The sequence below is a fragment of the Eumetopias jubatus genome, unplaced genomic scaffold (assembly GCF_037043125.1).
Source record: "Eumetopias jubatus isolate StellerSeaLion01/CBP00866 unplaced genomic scaffold, mEumJub1_p1.0 scaffold_7, whole genome shotgun sequence".
Classification (NCBI taxonomy): Eukaryota; Metazoa; Chordata; class Mammalia; order Carnivora; family Otariidae; genus Eumetopias; species Eumetopias jubatus.
Genome location: NW_028274813.1, coordinates 103144115 through 103166338, shown reverse-complemented (window position 1 = coordinate 103166338; position 22224 = coordinate 103144115). Strand labels below are relative to the sequence as shown.

Below are 22224 nucleotides of genomic sequence, written 5' to 3'. Positions count from 1 at the left end.
GAGGGATCTTCTATCCCTACTGCTCCTAGACAATGCTGTCCACTTCACTTACCTCTCAGCAGCTGAGTAGGGAGACGTACTGGGAGACTGGAGTTAAGCGGCCCCATCTTTCTGAATTTGTTCAGTTGGCTACCTGGACAGCTGTTCCGGTACTTAATTTCGTTCTGTTAAAAGTAAAAGCTGTGAGGTCTGTTAGGATTTTCTGAAACGCTCACAATGGCTTGTGGACACCCCTTCTCCTCTGCTACTCTGCAGCTGGGAACATTTCCCTTCCAGCTTCTCCATAATCCTGACTTTCTTTCAGGAAAGTCGAGGCCTCGGTAGGGGTCAGAGGTGGACCACATCGAGATACTCCTGAGCAATTTCTGAAAGTCTTTCTGGTCCCATCATCCCACTCTAGAAATTAGAGACAATTAGGATCCATTAGAAAAATCCCAGGGGCCCTGTTCCATGCTGGATCCAATGGAGTGGAAACCAGGTGTAGGGGAAGAAAGAGGGGGAGGTTGGAGATAAGGTGCAAGAAAGTAGGCAGAGATCAAAAAAGTACTGAAGGGTGCTTGTATTACCTTTCTAGGGCTGCTGTGACAAAATACGCAGATTGGGTGACTTAACAAAGAAATGTATTTTCTCACAGTTCTGGAAGCCTAAAGCCCGAGATCAAAGTGTCGGCAGGGCTGGTCACTTCTGAGGGCTGTGAGGGAGGGATTTGTGCCGGGCCTCTCTCCTTGGCTTGGAGAAGATGCTTCCTCACATCTTGTTGCCTCTATGTGTCCACATGTCCCCTTGTAGTAATAACACCAGTCATACTGGATTGGGGCCCACCCAAATGACTTCACTTCAACTCCATTCCTGCTGTAAATACCCCATTTCCAACTAAGGTCATATTCTGAGGTGTTGGGGGTTAGAACATTAACATATACATGTGGGGGGGGGACACAATTCAACCCATAACAGTGTTTATGATAAAGAAAAAAGGCATGCATGCCATGATCTCGCTCTGCAAGTACTAGGCACACACATAAACACGGACCCAGCACATGCAGGAAAAGATGGTTGACCCCATGTTCATCTCTGGTGGTAGAATGTAAGTTGATTTTTATTAGTATGCTTTCTTGTAGTTTTAAATTTTTTACCTTGAATATATATTAACTGCATAATCTGGTAAATATTCTGATAAATAAATATTTATCAGAAGAAAGAGTCAATGTTGTCGACTCTGCCTGGGCTCCAATCCTGACTCTGCCACATTGTAGCTCTGGGCCTTTGGGGAATGTACTGAACCTCTCTGTGCCTCAGTCTCCTCATGTGGAAAATGGGAATGCTAAGTTGTACCTCATGGGGTTGTATGAGGATTGTGTAAGTTAATATATATAAAGGGCTTACTGTAGACATGACAAAAACATTAGCTGTTGTTCATTTGTTGCAGCAATATTTCTGAGCTCCTGAACGTGCTGCTCCAGACGGACAAGTGTATATTATACAATAGTATAATGATGGTTAGTTAGCCCATAGCAAGCCCTTTCTATGGGCCAGGTACTATTCTAGGCCTTTTAGGTGGACTTGTGCATTTAAATCTCCCCAACACCCGCTGGCATAGGTACCAGTTTGATTCTTCTCTTGTAAGTGGGGAAACTGAGGCACAAAGACTATTATGGGGCAGAGAAGGATTTGAATAGGCAGCCTCGTTCTTAACCATTTTGCTACCACCCCTGAAAACCTGCAGAAAGGGCCATAGCAGGGCTGGGATGCTGGGAGTTTGCCAGGGGCATCACCTTCACAGCACCCCTATGTAGGAAGAAAAGGTAGCATATTTAGAAAGCACTTTAAGTTGGGGAGGTGGAGACTCGGAGAGGGTGTCAGACCAAGGTCAGGAAGACAGGTCCTCGGACTCTGAGTCTCTGCTCTTGTCAGTGCGGTATTTGTTTGCCCTGTTCAGTAAGTATTTGTTAGATGACTACATAAACCTTCCCGGAAAGTCTTCTGTGATTTTCCCTGTCTCGACCAAACTTCCTCCCCCTTGAGAGGCTTACTGATTCCTGGATTGGTTCCAAGCACATGGCATGCACCCCGTCAACAGTAGCCACTGCCGCCTCTCGCGTCCCCATGGCCCGTGTATCAGCCCCACGGGCACCCCACCCTGAGCTAAACTTGATAGCAAGACTGGAACAGCGCTACAAACTGGCATCATGGAGCACCAGAGCTGCAGGCTACCTTCCAAGCCCCCTCCGCGGGTCAGTCTGGTCAACCTTCACAACCACCTACCCCATACAAAGCACCGTGCTGTCGCCGGGGAAACAGGCGAAGACGGTATTAACAACCACACACAGCGACAGCTCTCGCAGACTTGCCATTCACAAGGCAAGGCTCTGTGGTAAGCCCGTCCGTCATTCCTCAGGACTGACTTGGTGGCAAGCAACGGACACTCAACTGAGACCGACTGAAGTGTTCAGGTCAGAGCCTGGATCTGAAATTTCACTTTAAAAACATCCTTCTGGGGCGCCTGGATGGCTCAGTCGGTTGAACGCCGGCCTTCGGCTCAGGTCGTGATCCCGGGGTCCTGGGATCGAGCCCCACATTGGGCTCCTTGCTCAGCGGGGAGCCTGTTTCTCCCTCTCCCTCTGGCTGCTGCTCCCCCTGCTTGTGTTCTTTCTCTCTGACAAATGAATAAATAAACTCTTTAAAAAAAGTTAAAAACATCCTTCCAGATTCACAGGCTGTGCGTGGGGTGGAGGCGGAGGGGGCTTTGGGAGAGCATCCACTGGTCAGGAAATCATGATTATGAGTGGTCCCTTATAGGCAAGGACAGCTGTGTCCCTCCTGGTCACCGTGTGACGCAGACAGCAGAGCATGAGACTCAGCTGGCGAGCACGGTGCTGGGACTCAGAGGGAAGTTTGGACACATCTAAACCACACGCACTCCTTTTTGTAGCCTCCCTGGCCTTGGGTGAGGACCTGACTGACCCAGGCTGGTGAGGGCTTCCAGTTGCTTGGGGGAGGCCGGTCACACGGGTGTTCTGTGTTCAGCCCAGCTCCTTCTCTCAAAATACAAAAAGGAGTATAGGGTTAATGTAAACTGCTTTCATGTCAACCTAGAATCCGGATTGACTGAAGGCATTTGGGGCTAGGGGATGCAGGGGTGGAGGATTGGAGCTCTCTGTCTTGGTTTTTCAATGATGAGAAAGATCTCATGCTTTTTGACTTGGAAAGAGCACTTGCCCTGGAGTCAGACAAAGCTGTGCCATGTCTACCCCTTTGCTTGCACCTCAGTCTCTTTATCTACAAAATGGGGACAGTACCACCCTTGTCGCAGAATTTTTGACAGTAGCAAACGAGATAGCGTATGTGATCTGGTCTAACGGTGGCTGGCATGGCGGTGCTGAAGAGAGATTTTCTACTTTCATCCTACGTACCGAAGAGTCTGTTTTCACACAGTACAAACTCCATCTGTGGGAATTCAGGAACTGTCACTAAAGAAACAGTAGCCGAAGTTACAGACGTAATTAAGAAAACCAAATAAGCCAAAATCCAAATCTGCAAACCACATTATTCTCTTTGCAGAATAATTCTCCTTTTACAAAAAAACCCACACCAACCAAACAGAAAACCTTACCCCTTCCCCCCCCGCCACACAGAGGAATTTCCTTTAAATGATGTTGAATCATGTAACGATTTTTTTTTAATCAACTCTTTTCAGGAACAAATTGGGGATAAAGCAGAGAATTAGTGACTACTTGGGTGTCGCCAGCTCAGAACTGCCCTAGGTCTGAATCCCCATGATGGGAGCAGGAATTTGTTTCTTAATAAGAGTTAATCTTCAGCCTTTGAGATTAAAAACAAAAAATCTCCTTGGAGATTTTAGCATAAATGTTGCACAGTTCTGCTCTTATGGCCACAGGAAAATGCCATAAAGGGAAGCGTTGGTAAGAGTACCGGAGGGTAATGGCAGGAGAAACCAGCCTCACCAGAGACCTTAGGGTTCAAGCAATAGCGGACCTGCCTTATGCCACATTCTTTTCATGTACCAGGGCCTTTTCATTTTATTTCAGCCTCATAAACACTCTTTTATGCTTAGCAAGGTAGTAGATGAGCAGCAGGTATTTCGTGAGAGAATGTTATCACCCAGGACACTGAGACTCAGAGGGGTGAGGACGCTTGCCCGAGCTCACATAGCCGGAAGGTGAAGAGAGCTGGATTCGGGGACAGTTCTCTCCATGCCAAAGCCACTGACATCTGGGTCAGCAATCTCAGGCCTGCGGGCCAAACTCAGGCAGCTGAGCTTTTACATCTTAAAAAGATGTAGAACTTGTAGAACTAAGAAAAAAAAAAAAAGGTTGTAAAAAACAAAACTAAAACTAAAAATAAAGAATATACAACCATAGAGGCTGTATGTGGCCTGCCCAGCCTATAGTGTCTGCCATCTGGGGGAGAAGTTTGCCAAACCCTGGCTAAGACTGTGACATAGGTCTGCTTCTGAGCTCACCCTGGGACAGCCGGTGAAATGACTCAGGGTCATTGCATCTCTCTCCAAAGCTTCATTGTCAAAAGCACCCTTACTGCAGTTCTGACTCCTTAGCATGACTCAGGGCTGCAGAGTCTTTTGCAATACTTGTTTTGCTGGCTTGGTCGGCAGGTGGCACATATTTATTGGAGGCACCTGTGTTTGCCGGCGCATCAGAGAGAGCAAGGTGCTGAGCAATGTGGCCCACCATATTAGAAGTTCTCCCTCAAGGACCTCCCGTGATGGCCAGTGGCTGGTTCCCCTTAAATCAGAAGCTGGAATAATAACTGACCCAGTCTGGCTGTCTTCACTCTTACGGGATCCTTCCCCAAAATCTGTGAGGTTGAAGAGAGACTATTGTTATCCTAATTAAAAAAAAAAAAATCTTTACAGATGATGAAACTATGGCTTAGGGTATAGAGATTTGCACAGGCACACAAAATGGCAGGGCTGCAATTTGAACCCGGTGGTCTCCTAATCCTAAACACCATGCTTTACATCATGTTACAACAGCTTTGTGGGGGGCGGGGGGCTCATCAGCTCATTGCCCTGTGTTCAGAAAAAGTACCTAAAACTTGGAGTTAGGCAAAAGAATGACTGTCTGGGGTATGATTTAACAGAGCCATTTGAGGCTCATCTTGTTCTCTGGGGATATATGCCTTTATTTTGACCTTCTATTTACTAGCAATTGGGACATTGTATTATGTGAAATTGGAGAAGACAAATAGTCATGCACACGATTCTTACAGAGGCGCCATGATTTTGTCTGGTAGAATAGATTACAACCCAAATGCTATATTTTTGTTGCCTTATAGGGTAATCAATCTTGTAAACAATTTGCAAACTTATCCCAGCATTCTTTAGTGATGCTTAATGGTTTTCTATGTTTTTTGAATGAACCTTGCCATTCTACTGGCTCCTTCATTAATAAGTTAAATAAATCTTTGGCACACGTTCAACATATATTTGCAGGAGTCATGTTTTTGACTTTGTTGCAAATCATATTTGGACACCCTCATCATGGTTACAAATGGGACTTCCAAGGTCAAACCCACCCAGCTGCAGTGATCTCCCTGGGAGTCTGAAGAGTCTTCTCTCTGTATATGCCTGCTGAGAGGTAGTCCACAGTGGAGGAGAAGCTTTTGATGACGCATCTAGGTTTGGCTCTTGGCTCTACCACGTAAAGCCTGTGGAGAAATTGTATGACTTCTCTCACTCTGTTTCGTTATCCATAAAATGGAGATAATACTCCCATTTTTTAAAAGTGAAAAATGAGTAATGAATAACAATAGAGCACAGTGTTGAGGATACATTTCTGAGCCAGACAGCCTGGGTTCACTTCTTGAATCTGTTCTTCTTTAGCCGTGTGAACTTGGAGGAAGTATTTGACTTTATTGTGCCTCAATTTCCCCATCTCTAAAACGGGGTTAGTATCTATCCTGTAGGTTTGTAGTGAGGACTCCATGAGGCAACAAAAATAAAGCTCTTAGAACTGTGACTGGCACACTGCAAGCACTTAATAAGTGTTAGCTCTGACAAAGAAAATGACTATACTTATGGGGCGCCTGGGTGGCTCAGTCGTTAAGCGTCTGCCTTCGGCTCAGGTCATGATCTCAGGGTCCTGGGATCGAGCCCCACATCGGGCTCCCTGCTCAGCCAGGAGCCTGCTTCTCCCTCTCCCACTCCCCCTGCTTGTGTTCCCTCTCTCGTGTGTCTCTGTCAAATAAATAATAATAAAAAAAGACTATACTTATAAAGTACTTATAAGAGCTCTTCGTATATAATTAATACACAAAAATATCGGTAGCTGTCAAACATCAGCGATGTCCACCATCCAGACCCAGTTGGAGTCATGGCAGAAGACGGACGTCCTGTTCCCTCATGAAAATAAAGACCTTCCTTCCTTCCTTTTTTTTTTTTTTTTTTTGGTCCTATTCGAGTTCAAATCAGTCAAGAAATATGCCCAAGATCGCCCAGCCAGAACTTGAACCCAGGTCTCAGAACTCCCAGCCCGGGTTTGGTCCCCCGCACAAAGCTAAGGAGCTAGACACTGAAGGTGAAGTGCACTGATCTGTGTCCTGCAGGGGCTTGGCCTCTTCCCTGCCCTGGGCCCCCCTGGAGCTGCCAGTTACTCTCCTCCCCAGGGAAACGTCTTCCCCTGCTGCTACCCCTGCTTCTGTTTCACTCTGTCTTCTACTGGGTCACCTGGGGGGCGGGGTGGGGGTGGGAGGAAGCAGGTGAAGGCTGGTGCTGTGCAGTCCTAGGAGCAAAAGAAGAGGGAAGACTGTCCCCTCCTTTCCCCTACCTTCTACCTTCCACCCCCTTGGCCGGTCCTCAGCTCCAGGCTAATGCCTCCAGACAAAATAGTGAAGGATTTCCTTGCCAAGTGATGAACAGAAAAAACAAACCTACACCATACTGCATACCCTGCATACCAGACATTCCTCAGATGGTTTGCTTTGTAGGTGATTGGCCAGACTCCAGAGCTCACCAATGGCAGATGTCTATCTGAGAGAGCAGGGATGGAGACTGGGGGTGGAGGAAGAGGGGGAAGGGGGCTGGGGGGGAGGAGGGGGGAGACTTGTGTTCCAGGTCCTCCTCCCAGAGTCTAGAAACAGGACTCAGACCTCTGCAACAAATTTGTCTGTTATCTTTTCCACCCCCATCCAGCAAGCCATAAACTGAAATCCAGGCATTACCAACATCATACTCTAGAGGTGTGTCATAGGTTACGAGTCATTCAAATGTTTACTGAAGACCTACTATGAGTCTGGCACCATGTTAGGCCCACAGGAGAGCACTTCAGTTAATTCTTGAAAGGGGAAGAAATGGGGTTTTCTTTGGCCACATTTCAAGACTGCTTTTATGTAAGTGTGAAGGAAAGGGGAAGCAAAATTTTCCTGAGTACCTAATATGTGGCCAAATGCTTGTGGGCCTTTTCCTCCATGACTGCTGTTTGGGGTCAGCTACCGGGTGTGGGCAGAAGGTCCAACTCAGCTGCTTTAGACATGGCAGGAATGGATTGAGTATTGATTGGGAATTCTGGAAGAATTAGACAAGCCGACAGACAGTGTCGCCAAAGACAGATTCGTTGTCTTCACTCTGTCCATCCTGGGGACGGGCTCCATCCTGAGGCTGGCTCTGCTGTGGTCAGGAGCAGCTTCTTTTTTCACAATGGATGTGGGAGAGAGAGGCTCATGCCTTCAGCAGACATTTCCTTCCAGCTTCATGGCCAGATCAGGTTGTACGCTCATCCAGAACCCATCACCAACTGGGGGAATGGTGTCCTTGGACCAGCTGGCCCAACCTTGACTAGGGTCAACTGCCCCCAAATGTTGCTGCAGCTCCATAGAGGGAAAGCAGATGCTGGGGAGTGAAGTGCAATGTCCTGTGTACACCCCCATGGGCTTGGAAGCGAAATGACTTGCTCAAAGCCAGGTCACTCTGAAGTCCAGAGCCCCTGTGTATGTTCTTTTCACTTCACTGTGCTGCCTTCTGAGGCAAAACAAGGGAGGGAAGGTTTGGGGAGTTGAATTTCAGGTGTCCTTTGGGGCAATGGAGCTGCAGGAGGAAACTCTGGGTTTATTTAAGAACGCCTCCCCCCCTTTCCTTTTTCTTCCAGATGGCCTTCACATTCCATTGGGATTTGGGCCATAGGCACCATTTTATGGGGATCAGCTCACAGCATCTGAGGTCCTTTTAGTATTTCATTAACAACCCCTTCTGGCCGGAGCCCATCTTCTGGATTTTGCCGAACAATGGCGAGTGTTACCAGGAGGTTTCAGGATATTTAGGATCAGATTGTTTCTGTGTAGCTCTTGTTGGGAAGGGAATCCTATGAAAGCAATTTGCAGAGACGCTGTGTGATCAATCCTGTTGCCCTGCGGCATGGTGGGGCCACGGGAGGTGGTGGGGAAGGAAGTGGGCAGCTCTGGGATGTAGGAATGGTTCAGGAACAAACCTTCCTTCCTTTTTTTTTGGTCCTATTTGAGTTCAAATCAGTCAGACTCCCAAACAGCTGATCCCCGGGTCATAAACACCGGTGCAAACGACATGGTCTAAAGTGTATCACCCAGGCCATCGGTGTTGATGAAGTACCTCATCTGTCCACAGCTCTGTTTCAGGAGCTGGGGCAGCTGCATGTGACAAGATGTGATCCCTGCCGGTGACCTAGACGAGGCTGGTCACAGATGAAACTTTCCCTGGTAACGTTACACGCGGTGCGCGGCGTGTGCAAAGGGGGGGAGGGGAGACGGTCATTCCAACGGGACTTCAGAGCAGGGCGTCCCCAGCGACGCTGCCCGGGACATTTGTCCCCCACAGCATCCTGGGGGAAGAAAGGGCTGAATTTAAGGTCCGAGAAGTTGCAGGGACATCATATGGCATATGGTCCTTCGGGGATATTCGATGTACACGAGTATCTGACTGGGCCTGAGACACCTCACAGAGACTTCCTAAGGTACTCACTTGTTGAATACGAGGTTTCTTAAGCGTATTTGCCTGAGAAACGCCCCTTCTCCCTCAGGGAGAACAAGAATGCTCGGTTAGTGTCCCATGGAACCACACTGCCCCCTGCGGTCAAAACCGGCCAGGACGCATAACCAACCGGGGCCCCTCAGGGCCTTCCTTCCTGGGAGCAGCCTGTGAGGGGGAGGGGCAGGTGTGCGCCCCTGAGGCCTCTGCCTCTACTTACCCTCCAGCGTCAGCCCTCTTCATGGGCCCCCTCCCCACCCCTCTCCCTTGCCTGCATGCTTAGGCCCCTCATGATCTGCCTGTTCCACCCTGGGGCTCCAGCCCAACGGCTTGCCCTGCCCGCCCAGAGCCCGGCCCCAGGGGCTGCGCCCTCCCCGAGGCCCTGTGCCCCTCCCTGCCCCCCCAGGCCCTGTGCCCTCCCAGCCTTGCGCCCGAGCTCCCTCGAAGGAGACTACCTTCTCCAGGAAGGTCCGACCTCTGTGGAGGGAAGGACTGTGCCTTTTCTTCTCTTCCCACCTTCCCTCGTGCCCAGAGCCCATCTCCCTCTCCCTTCCCGCTCCCCCTGCTCGCCCTGCAATATCAGGGTGCTGAGAACACAGTCGGAACCCCTTCTCACTCTGGGTGCCCCGAGCCCCGGGCTGCTCACCCACTGGCGAGCACAGAAATCCTCTCTTCAACATTCGGTTCCCGGCTTAACAGAATCAAACTTCTCTTTCTAAAAATAAGACCGAGAGCAGAGAGAGGCCCAAGCAGGCAGGAAGCAACTCATGTGGCTGCAAGTGCGGGGCGGGGGGGGGGGGGGGGGGGGGCGGGCCCATTCCTGCCTCCTCAGGTGCCAGCCCCGCAGGGCATTTCCGCCCCCACCTCCAGGCCAGCCACCAGCACGGGCGGGCGGGGGGGGGGGCAGGGGGGGCCGGGGCGGGAGGGGGAGGGGAGGGGAGGGGCTCCTCCTCTGGGGGTTTGTTAGCAAAACTGCTGCAATCGCATCCTGTCCAGGGCAGAGAAGGTTCAAATGGAAACCCACAGGCGCACTGCTCTGTAGCATGAGTCACTCTTGAGCACTGGGGTTTTAGACTCAGGAGAGAGCTGTGGTTTGACAGGAAAAGACCCCAGACCAGGATTTTGGAGACGCCAGGTGGAAATAAAGCCAAGGCTGGCTCTCTGCAACCTGCACGTTACAGAACAAGCCTTTGGTCAGGCGCTCATACAGTGACCCCTGGGATGCCCCCTGCCCCCAAACACTTGAGGACTCACTGTCCTCGCCGGCAGTACCTACCACCATCATCCTCCCTGTCCCCGTTACCCAGCAGCCCCTTCAGCATGTCCCAGGCCCCACCACGTGCCCCTGCGGTTCCCTCTGCTCTCCAGGTCCTTCTCCCTACCTCTGCCTGCCTAATTTCTAGCCAATCTGCCAGGCTCAGACAGATTCTCCAAAAACTGTTGGTTAAAAACATGAGCCCTGGAAACAACCTGGAGTTTGAGTCTCTGCTCTGCCACTCACTAGCTGCTCGATCTTAACACAGTGGCTGGGAGATCCCAGTTGTGCCTAGCTGTGTGGCCTTGGCTAAGTTACCTAACCTCTCTGTGCCTCAGCCTTGTCATCTCTAAAATAATAAAAGAGTGCCTGTGTGTCATGCTTTACGTGGATGTGGTAGGGACTCCATGGGGTAACAAAGGTCAGCTCCTGGCACGTGGCAAGTGTACAGAAAGCATTAGCTATCTAGAGAGGACACATCCACTCCCCAGTCAATAAAGGCTGCCCTGACTCCCCGCGGCAGTCCCTCGTGCGGGGGCATCTCCCACTGGAGAGGCTCGGCTCACATCCTCTTCCCTTGCTCTGAACTTTTCTGACACATGAAGGTCTGTCCCAACCCCAGGGCTCTGCCCTCTTTGCTCAGGGCCCTGGCTCAAGTGTTTGTGACCCTCTCCAAGGTCCCCAGTGTGGGTCAGTCTGACTGAGCTGCACAGAGGACGGGAATTCCTACAGACAGCTTCCAGTCCCTCACCGGCCACTCCCATGCCTTGCCGTATCTGTGTGCTCAGCCCCAGCACACCCAGGAGAACACAGGAACGCTCGCTCCCCTCCCACCCTCCTGGACCGCACCATCATCTTGGCCGTCATCAGTCCCATCCCCATCTTTGTCAAGTCAGAGACAGAAAAAAAAAAAAAAATCACCCATTTGCTTAGAGATCCTACATCCCCATTTTAAGAGGGAAAATAATCCTCTTAGTTGTGACACAGCCCAGGGACACTCTCCATTGCCATGGTGATTCTTTGACATGGCCCTCTTGCAGATTAGAAATGCCTGGCACGTAATCATCAAGACAGTATGGTACTGGCACAAAAACAGACACATAGATCAGTGGAACAGAAGAGAGAGCCCAGAAATGGACCCTCAACTCTATGGTCAACTCATCTTCGACAAAGCAGGAAAGAACGTCCAACAGAAAAAAGACAGTTTCTTCAACAAATGGTGTTGGGAAAATTGGACAACCACATGCAGAAGAATGAAACTGGACCATTTCCTTACACCACACACAAAAATAGACTCAAAATGATTGAAAGACCTCAATGTGAGACAGGAGTCCATCAAAATCCTAGAGGAGAACACAGGCAGCAACCTCTTCCACCTCAGCCACAGCAACTTCTTCCTACAAACATCACCAAAGGCAAGGGAAGCAAGGGCAAAAATGAGCTATTGGGACTTCATCAAGATAAAAAGCTTTTGCACAGCAAAAGAAATAGTCTACAAAACCAAAAGACAACCGACAGAATGGGAGAAAATATTTGCAAATGACATATCAGATAAAGGGCTAGTATCCAAAATCTATAAAGAACTTATCAAACTCAACACCCAAAGAACAAATAATCCAATCAAGAAATGGGCAGAAGACATGAACAGACATTTTTCCAAAGAAGACATCCAAATGGCCAACAGACACATGAAAAAGTGCTCCACATCTCTCGGCATCAGGGAAATCCAAATCAAAACCTCAATTAGATACCACCTCACAACAGTCAGAATGGCTAAAATTAACAAGTCAGGAAACGGCAGATGTTGGTGAGGACGCGGAGAAAGGGGAACCCTCCTACACTGTTGGTGGGAATGCAAGCTGGTGCAGCCGCTCTGGAAAACAGTATGGAGGTTCCTCAAACAGTTGAAAATAGAGCTACCCTACGACCCAGCAATTGCACTACTGGGTATTTACCCCAAAGATACAAATGTAGTGATCTGAAGGGGCACGTGCACCCCAATGTTTATAGCAGCAGTGTCCACAATAGCCAAACTATGGAAAGTGCCAAGATGTCCATCAACAGATGAATGGATAAAGAAGATGTGGTCTATATATAAAATGGAATATTATGCAGCCATCAAAAAACCCAAAATCTTGCCATTTGCAATGATGTGGATGGAACTAGAGGGTATTATGCTAAGTGAAATAAGTCGATCAGAGAAAGGCGTGTATCATATCTCATTGATATGAGGAATTCTTAATCTCAGGAAACAAACTGAGGGTTGCTGGAGTGGTGGGGGGTGGGAGGGATCGGGCGGCTGGGTGATAGACATTGGGGAGGGTATGTGCTATGGTGAGCGCTGTGAATTGTGTAAGACTGTTGAATCACAGATCTGTACTTCTGAAACAAATAATACATGTTAAAAAAAAAAAAGAAGATAGTAGGAAGGGAAAAATGAAGGGGGGGGAATCGGAGGCGGAGTCGAACCATGAGAGACTATGGACTCTGAGAAACAAACTGAGGGTTCTAGAGGGGAGGGGGGTTAGCCTGGTGATGGGTATTAAAGAGGGCACGTATTGCACGAGCACTGGGTGTTATACGCAAACAATGAATCATGGAACAGTACAACAAAAACTAATGATGTATGGTGACTAACATAATAAAATAAAATAAAATAAAGATCTGATTTAAAAAAAAAAGAAAAAAGAAATGCCTGGCACTTTTCTGAGTCTGGCTTCCCCCAAACAAGGACCCCGGCCAAAGAGTCTGCACCCCCTCCCTCCAGGAAAGAGAAAGTGTAATTCCTGCAGGTTGCATCTCTGGCTCAGCTGTCAGAGGTGAAGCTGATCTCCTGGGGTCAGGTCCCCGTCAGGGCTGGAGAGCAGCATAGCAGCAGAGCCTTCCAGCGAGGTAACACCCATGGTCAGCAAGCCCCAGGCTGCTCGTCCAGGAGACCTGCTTCTTTCAGGGGAAAATCATGCATCGTCTTATGTACGGCCTATTTCTCTGAATTTTCTTTGGAGTCAGCAAAGCTGTAGGGAGCACAAGGTCCCTGCGGCTTGGCCTCTGTCACGTGCGCGCGCGCGCACACACACACACACACACAACTTCCTCTAACACACGTTAGGTAAGCATGGGGTTGTATTCAAGGTGGAATTTCTCTCCCATGAAAAGAATACATTCTGCTCCCTCCTCCCCCACCTCCCCCCAATTCCCATGCGACTCTCACGCAGCTTCATTCCTTTAAAAGTTTATTTCTGATGAATTAAAAAAAATAATTTATGCGACCAAATCAATAAAGACATCATGACACGGGGCAGAGCTTAACTTTCTTGTTTGCGTCTAGATTTTGCAGCCAGGTGAGAAGGTGGCTGAGGGAAACCCAGCCTCATGCTCTGTGGAACCAGGAGGTGCCGACGCTGACGGGGTGACTGAGACATGGTGGCTTATGGGAAGGCTAGGAGGGGGGCTCAGAGGAAGGCCAGATCCCAACCTCTTTTACAGAAATGTCTCTTCATCGTGTTTTTTTAATGAGTCAACAGAAGCTCTGTCACATGCCTGTTCCTAATGACCATAAACATAGCAAGCAGACGCTCAGGAAGATGGAGCAGTAGTCTCAGGGACTTGGGGATCTTGTCAGGGAAGACACCATCCCCCCCGCCGAGGCCACCTACTGAGGCCAGCACCCGGAAGCGACCTTGCGGAGTTGGCACCCGAGCCCCTAGCACAGCTGTCAGGCTCTTTGGGTTTCTGAATGCTACTGCTTCTTCACCTGATGGGAACGTTTGCCCCCAACCCCCTGGTTCCCCTGAAAGTCTCAGAGGTGGCTACTCCCTTGGTCGGCAGAGGGGACACCTCCTCCAGGGGTCTGAGAACTGAACATGTTCAGAGTCTGTGCTGGGGTCTCAAGGCCAGAACCCCCAGAGGCCCTGCCACAGTCCAGAACCTCAGAGTTGGAGGGAGATGTGGGGGTTCACTGCTGAGGCGGTGGCGACTTGGCCGTGAGGTTTTGGTCCAGGGATCGCTTTGGTGGCGGGGCTCACTCTCTTGAGGGGTGGCGAATTTTGGTATTAATACATGGATAAATTAGGAATGGGCTTTGGTTACTAGAAACTCACAGACTGATGAAACACCCAGAAAGCACACAGGGAAAGCCTGTGAGAAGCCCAAAGAGTTTTCTGTGATAAAACGTTTGCTGTGGTTCAGGACGCCTCTGCAGGTGGCCAGAGGGCCCCTGACACATGACTGCACAGCTGTCCAGGTCTCACGGTACTGCTCACACTGACCACCCCCACCACACCTGTGGGCACACCGCCAGAGTTTGAGCAAGGGTCCCTAACTGAATGTGGCTTCCAGCATCCTTACCCAAAGCCTCTGAAAGGCAGCACCAAGCAAAATCCAAACTCCCACATCACTGAGCAGGTTCCTTTTTTGTCCTTCCGAGATAGAAATTTCTGGACTCGAAGCTCAGCTGAAGGCTTCGAAGCCCAGTGTTAGTTCCCGTCACGGGGCACACACCTGCTCTCCCTTCACATGGAGAGAAGCATTTCTGTGCTCCAGGCCTGGGACCATTTTTACCTGGAAACCATCTTCTTGTTAGATGCTCCTCAATGAAAGCTCGCACCCCAAATGCAACTCATATCTGCTTTATCTCCCTTTGAAGATGAGCCAGAAGCCCCCTTCATGCCATTTGGGGTCACGTGCCTATGAAATAACTCTCAAAGCACAGTCTTTCAACTGTTTTATGAAATGATAAAAGACCAAGGCAGCCGCGAGGCTGGTCACATACATGTATGCAGTGTGGATGAGGAAAAAGCCAGCACCGTGCCCGGTGATAAGGGGAACCAGCTTGCCCAAGCTCCTAGCAGCAGAACCCCCGAGACAGGAGCTTATGTGTCTAGGTCCTACAAAGATAAACTCCGATCCATGCCTGTTGTCTCAGGTTATCAAGGACAGGCCTTTCCACTGGCCTGTCTCTAGGTTTTTCTGTATCAAATGCAGTAGAGGTTTTCAACGACTGGGGCAGGGAGAGAGAACTCACTGCCTGTCCCTGCCCAGCTCCTGGGATGCCGGGAAGTGACAGGGGACACGGGCAAGGGGAGAAGCACATACACAGTCTGGAAGAAACTATGGTGAAGGTGGGCCATGGAGGGGCTCCCCAGGTCCTGTTACATGAGGCCATTAACATACCTTGACTCTGAGCCTTCCGGTCTGATGAACAGTCTCCGAAAGCACCCTGTGCCTGTCCGTGGAATGTCTCTCGGGGAGACCTCCCCACCCCTCGTCCATGGGGCCCTCAGTTTTTATTCTGAGGTCTGTGGGGCTGAAGCCCAGGGCAGGGATGAAGGGTTGTCCTAGCTGCACTCAGGGAGAGCCAAGAGTGTGCTAGAATTTCCCTGAGAAACTCAGGGCTCTGCTGCTCCCTCCTCTTGAGAGTTGGGGCCTCCATCTCCCCCCTCCCCCAGTTCCCTACATACTCTCTCCACTTGCTTTTTATTTGCACTGTATTTCCTCTAACTTCCTACTTGTCTGGGAAAAACAATTCTATGTACAGCACTCATAAGTCTCTCATAAACATGGGACACTGTCATAAGTTTAATTGAATTTTAAAACTATGACATGGGCTAGAGGCTACTAAAGCAGGACTGTGGGGCAAGGCCGAAAAGACCAAAGCACCCACTTTTACCCTGGCTGGAATCCGGAAGCCATACCGTGGAGGAGATAGGAGACGGGACACCATGTCACTATAGGGCAGTGGAGGATGGCTTTCTTCAAAACCCACACGCCTCCATCACCACTGTCTTACCCTCGTGAATTCTCTCAAAAACACTTGCTATCTGGCATTAGGATCTATGCCACAAGCCATTCGTCCTTCATGTACTGTCTTGATTAAAGGCTCAGATTAAAGGTAACTTCAAGGTCTTAAAATTGCCCTTTTAAAGGAACAGGCTCTGAAAGGAGAACAAAAAAGCGGGGGGGCGGGGGAATGAAATCCTGAAGTGTGGCATCCAGAAGACGGACTCTGGAAATACCACCTGCTTTTCCTTGTAAGACGCACTCGTCAGCACAACTATCTTGTTAAAGGTTCACAGGATTGTAGGATGCATCTAGATTTTAAGAATATTAAGACGCAGAAAAAGTGTCCACCCTGGGAGGCAGGACAGGCGACAGATTTTGAAAGCGATGCCTTGCAACCCAGAAATCTAACCATTTTGAGAGCAGAGGAGCCAATGCAGGGCCGGGAAGGTGGAGTCACCACAGAATTGCTTTATTCTAGCTGAATCCCCACCTCGAATGCTTCGGAGGGGGATGTTGTGCGGACTGTCCCCTGGAGGCCGTGGGTTTGTGTGGGTGAACTTGTACGAACTGAAACAGCTCTACAGAGGAAGGAGCCCACACATTTTATTACAGCCTCTGCTCACCAAGCCCTGGCAGTCCCCCGTACTTCTGCCCTTTGGATCATGGAGGAAAAAAGTAATCGTCCAGTTTTCTGGGCCAGAGAACATAAGATGGGTCTAGACTGTACAAGGAGCTTACACATGGAGGCAAGAAAGCGTGCAAATGGGAGCAGGAATTCTCCACCCTCTGAGGGAGCCAGTGCTTGAGACACAGAAGGACCGGAGTTGCCCTCCTGGAGTCCACACTGGTTTACGTTTCTGGCTTCTATTAACTGTGTCCAACTCCAACTTCCATCTTCTCCTGAGAGGGAGAGTAGTATCTAGGACATGAGTGATTCTCCCCAAGCCATTATTTTTTTCCTCTTAAGGTTTCACAGAAGGCCCAGGAGTGGGGCCTAGAGAAGGACCAACGAAAGCAAAAGTGTCTGAGAACGACATAATACTGACTTCTCTTTTTTTGGTAACAGTTCACAAAACGTGCGCCCCTCTCTCCTGAGATATGGTGAGGCATGAGGGGAGGTGGCGAAGGAGCTGTGGGTGGGACGCTGTACCGTGTGACGTCGCGATCATGCAGCCGGTGCCCTACAGGACAGAGACATGAGAACGAGCACTTAGGGCTCTGGGTGGGCCCCAGGGGGAGGCAGGCCGTTTTCCAGGTGAGTGCGCAGCCTCTCAGGAACACTGTCTGTCCAGTTCTTGCAGAGCCACCCCCTGGGGCACGCCATCTTGGCTCCGGTCTTATCCTTCGTCCTCCCTCAGCTCAGTGGGTAGGAATTTATACTGTTGTTGGCGGATCTGGGCCAGTTTTTTCCTTGCTTCTTCCAGTTCTCGTTCTTTTTTCAACATTTCCTCCTGGGCGGCGATGATCTACAAGGAAAGCGACAAGCTGGATGGATCTAAAACCCTCCAGGAAACCGCCCTCCCCAACTCCACTGCCTGTCTCATGAGCTCCCACAGCCTCTGCTATAGGACAACACAGCAAGACACCGGGACTAAATATTTTAGCTCTGGAGACCAGCCTCTGCGCCACAGCCGGGGTTTTGAGACCAATGACCCAGGTGACCCAAGAAAATAAGCTGACTTCTGGCCAGTGATTGAACAGCAAACATCTACTGCATCCCTACTGTGCACCAGGTGCTGGGGTAAGCACTTCATGTGGAGTGTTCTATCGTCTTTATGGCAACACGGTGAAGTCGTCCCCATCAAGTGTCCCATTCTTCCCATGAGGCACCTGAAGCTGAGAGATGGGGGTCCACTTCCCTGAACACCCAGCTAGTGGCGCAGGACCTGGCGAAGTGTCCCTGAAGATGAAGCTGGAGTCCTTAACCACGTGACAGATTTATTTGTTTCATCCTTCTAAGATATGATCCGAGGAATACTGGTTAATAGATACCAGGTAAAAAAGGTCGAGCTTGTGTTCAAGAACGCCAGGTAGATTGCTTCCCTGTGGGCCCCTTCAGAGCCTTTCCTAGGCTAATGATCACTATGATAGTCCAAGGTAGAGTTAGAGAGGACAGGATTTCCCACACTTATTTGATCAGCGGTCCTTCCTCATGGAACTTCTCATGGAACTAGTGTATCAAGAAATAGATTCTGGTAGAAATGCATCCAGTGTATTTCCAAACACAGGGAATGGTTCAGGAAGAGCTAAGGAAGGCATGGGGATGAGTAACTTCCTGACACTGATAAGAAAGCCAATCTTGGACGCCTGCGTGGCTCAGTCGGTTAAGTGTCTGCCTTCAGCTCAGGCAGTGATCCCGGGGTCTTGGGATCGAGTCCTGCAACGGGCTCCCTGCTCAGTGGGGAGTCGGCTCCTCCCTCTGCCCCTCCCCCGAGCTGGTGCTCGACCGCTCTCATTCTCTCACAAAAATAAAATCTTAAAAAAAAAAAAAAAAAAGAAAACCATTCTTGTATAATGGATTTATATCAACACATACCCCAAACTGCAGGCCTGATTTCCTGAAGTTTGCTCCTTACGACCACGCTCAAGAATGCAATCCTAATAAGCCAGAAGCCTGTTTACTCTTATATAAGTTCTGGTAAGGGGTTACCATTCATTCTCTCTCTAGGGCCAAATACCTGGAGTGGGGTGGTAGCTCCAAATCCATCATTTTTTTTTTAAAAGATTTTATTTATTTATTTGAGAGAGAGAGAATGAGAGCCAGAGAGCACGAGAGGGAAGAGGGTCAGAGGGAGAAGCAGACTCCCTGCTGAGCAGGGAGCCTGATGCAGGACTCGATCCCGGGACTCCAGGATCATGACCTGAGCCGAAGGCAGTTGCTTAACCAATGGAGCCACCCAGGTGCCCCAAATCCATCATTTTATTTAAATAATACTATTGTCTTCTAACTTCTCTTCTTCCCCTTTCCTATAACAGAGTCCCTGATTTGGGCTGGGCACAGGGCTCCTCAAGAAAGAATACTACGTTTCCCAGCACCTTTTGCAGTTGGGAAATCTGCACTTCTGTGCAGGTTGGCCACATGACTAAGTCCTGACCAGTGGCACATGAGAGGAAGCGAGGGTGGTTAGTGTCCCATCTTGGACCAACTGGCCAAGGCAACGTCTCAGGGATGGTGGGGCAATAAGGCAGATGGAACCTGGGGCTCAGATACAAAGGAACCAGCATACCATCATAGACTGCTTACACCCAGACTATTTCACAAAGGAGAAATACACCTCCATCCTGTTTAAGTCGTGGTTATTTTGCATCTTTCTTATAACACAGTGCCCATCTCCGGAGTAAACACTGTCTGGATTTAATCACAAACCTGAGCAATGCCCCCTACAAACTTTGTTTTCACTACAACATCATCATCATCAGCTTTGCCAAATGCTGCTTTCTGGGCTGCACGAACAAGATTATCTGAGGCTCTTTTCACAGCATTTCCTGCTGCCTGGAGAGGGAGAAAAAAACATACATTATATCATTAGAAACGGCCAATTTGGATTCAGCAAGAATAGACATGAAAGTACAGTTCATGGAACTCTGAATCGATTTATCATCCTATCATCCAATGATAATACAGCATTTCTCTTTCCTTGGTATCCATCTGCCTGTCCAGCCGTCCATTTATTCTACCAACACTGGCACTTACCTAACCTTAGGTCATTCACAGAGAAATGAGATACAGTTCCTGGCTCCCAAGGAATACTTTTGAGGGGGGATTATACTTATGTAAACAGATGACTGTAGCAATGTGAAATGTGTGTTCACAGACGCAGGTCCAGGGCTTGTCTTCTTGGTCTACCTCCCCCTGCCCCATCCAATTTAGACAAACACAAAGACTTGGCTTGGATAGCACTTTTTCTGTCTGTTATGGTCTGACCCACACTCTCCCCACAGTGCTCCCAGAGAGCTCTGTGCTGGCTTCTGGCTGTCCCCTCCCACACTTGTGGTTGCCCCTCTCCCTCCTGGACAGTGACTAACTCGGGGGCAGGGGCTGTGACTTTTGTCTTTGCCTCCCTAGCACCTGGCACGTGGGTGCCCAGGGTTGGCACTCACTGAATGCTTCCTGAGGAAATGAAGGGTACGAAAGCACAGCCTCACCCTGCATGGTGGGGGCGGGGGGGGGGCGCGCTGGGAGCGCCACAGTAACTAGGTCCTCCACAGGTGTGTTTTCGGAGGCACAGCTGGGCTTTTAGGCCAAATACTCAAGGATGGGGCCATTGCTAGAGACAGGTAAAGAAAAGCTTTCCAATGTGAAGTCTAGATCTTTAGTAAGGGCTACAGCCCACACTGGCTTACTCTTAATGCGCATGAAGCAGGGCCCCCGGGACTTGTCTTCTTGCCCTGCCCCACCAAAATTTGGAATTTTCTTCTAATGGTGGTCCAGGCTTCGTTAAGTCTCCCATATTCCTGGCTCAGGTCCCCTCAGAGTCAAGGACTTGTGCATGGGGATGAGCCATCGGAAAGCTGAGTTCTTCGCAAAGTAGTTCATCTGGTGGGTGATCTAAAGTGACCCATGGGGACTATGAGGGCTTGCACCAGAAGGGAAGGTAATACCAATTAACATATGACAAGTTCATTCTCAAAATAGCTTTATGAGGTCAGAGGTCACCATTGCAGTTCCCTGATGCAGAAACCGGGTTGAGTAACTTTTCCGAGACCCTGCAGCTAGTATGTTACAGAGCTGGGATTCAAACACAGATCCGGCTAGCCCCAGATGTGACACTGCAGCACCCAGTTACATCAGTAATGATGACAAGGAGAGCGATGCTGTGCTATGCCCGTGTAAATCCTCGGGGCTCACACACGCACGTTCACATCTCTTGGCCTTCATAAGAGCCAGTGTGGGCATCTCTATCCTTATTCCACAGCCAAGGCAACTGAAGGCCTGGAGAGTTTTGAGTGATCTGTGTTAAGATCATGCACTTAATACATGGCAGAGGCAGGACTTGAACCCAGGACTCTCTTAACTCAGGATGTTTTCCCCAGAAGTGTCCCCCAATCCCACGAACCACACATTCACCAACATGTAACTCCCCATTTCCCCCCTGGGTTTATCCCAGGAGTCAAATGAAGGTAAGGGAGGTGGGTGAGGGAGACTCAGGAGGATTGAGTAACAGAAACACACTTCAGGACTTTCAAAATGAAATGGAATTTCCAAGTGTCGGTGAAATTGTTCAAATATTTCTGCCATTTATGATTTTTATTCGTGACATATAAACTTTTTTTCCAGCCATATAAACAGTCTGCATTCTAACACTTCTAATGTCTAGGAAATCTAGAAAATTGGAAACAAAATGTCCAAAGTATAAGGAAATTCTGGCATAATCAGGTGACGTAATATCATGCAATCATTAAAATGAGGCTCATGGAGAATGGACCAATTAGCTTTATGTAGAGGAATTATGAAGCCTTTTCTTCAAATAAAATGCTATGTATGATAAAATGTTAAGTGGAAAAAAAGCAGAATGTCTCTTGCTATGATGACAAGCAGTTATTTTATATAGACATAAAAACAGGAAGAGAAAAAAATGGTAACATGTGACATGTGAAGAGGTTGAGGCTCTGTGATTTTTTTTTTTTTCATCCAAACATTTCCTTCACTGTGTTTAAACACTTCTATAATTAAAACAATCAGGAAAACTTGTATGCACTGGGAGGGATTCGACTATAACTTTCATCGCGAGCATGTTCTTTGGGCTCTGGGAAACCTCAGCCACAGTCTTCTAGAAATTCCTCAGTCCTTTTTCTCCTTTCTTTTGCAAACAGTGCATGGGGGCCCCTACTGGAACAGGTACCATCTCAGGTGTGAGAGATACGCAGATAAAGACGTGGTGCCTGCACCTAAGAATTCACGGCCTTGTCAAAGGCCGATCTTAAAATAAACGTGGCGGTCCCAGATGACAGGAACTGTTAAGAGCGGTCTGGCCAGGGGCTCTATCTGGAAGGACAGGGGAGGGAACGACTGCCAGACATGCAGGAGTCAAGGAGGGCTTCCCAGAAGAGGGGACTCTGGAGACGAGTCACAAAGAAGGAGGAGATGACCAGGTGGGGCTGGTGGGGAGGGCCAGGACATTCTGGGTGAGTGAGGGCCCCAAGGCCTGAGACCAGAAGGCACACATGGAGAATGTCAGTTTGCTGGGGCAGCAAGTGTAGGATGCATGGCTGTACT

The 22224-nt window shown here is 49.2% G+C and overlaps 1 protein-coding gene across 1 annotated transcript in view; it reads right to left on the bottom strand.

Annotated features, from left to right (window-relative positions):
- Window positions 1-16160: 16160 nt before the first annotated feature.
- TLN2 (talin 2) overlaps window positions 16161-22224 on the bottom strand; it is a 203228-nt gene continuing 197164 nt past the window's right edge. The window contains exons 55-56 of the mRNA XM_028100406.2: window positions 19375-19500; window positions 16161-17473 (exon numbers count right to left, since the gene is read on the bottom strand). Of these exons, the coding sequence (XP_027956207.1) occupies window positions 17345-17473; window positions 19375-19500 (255 nt within the window). The 3' untranslated portion in view covers window positions 16161-17344. The remainder of the gene's footprint in view (window positions 17474-19374; window positions 19501-22224) is intronic.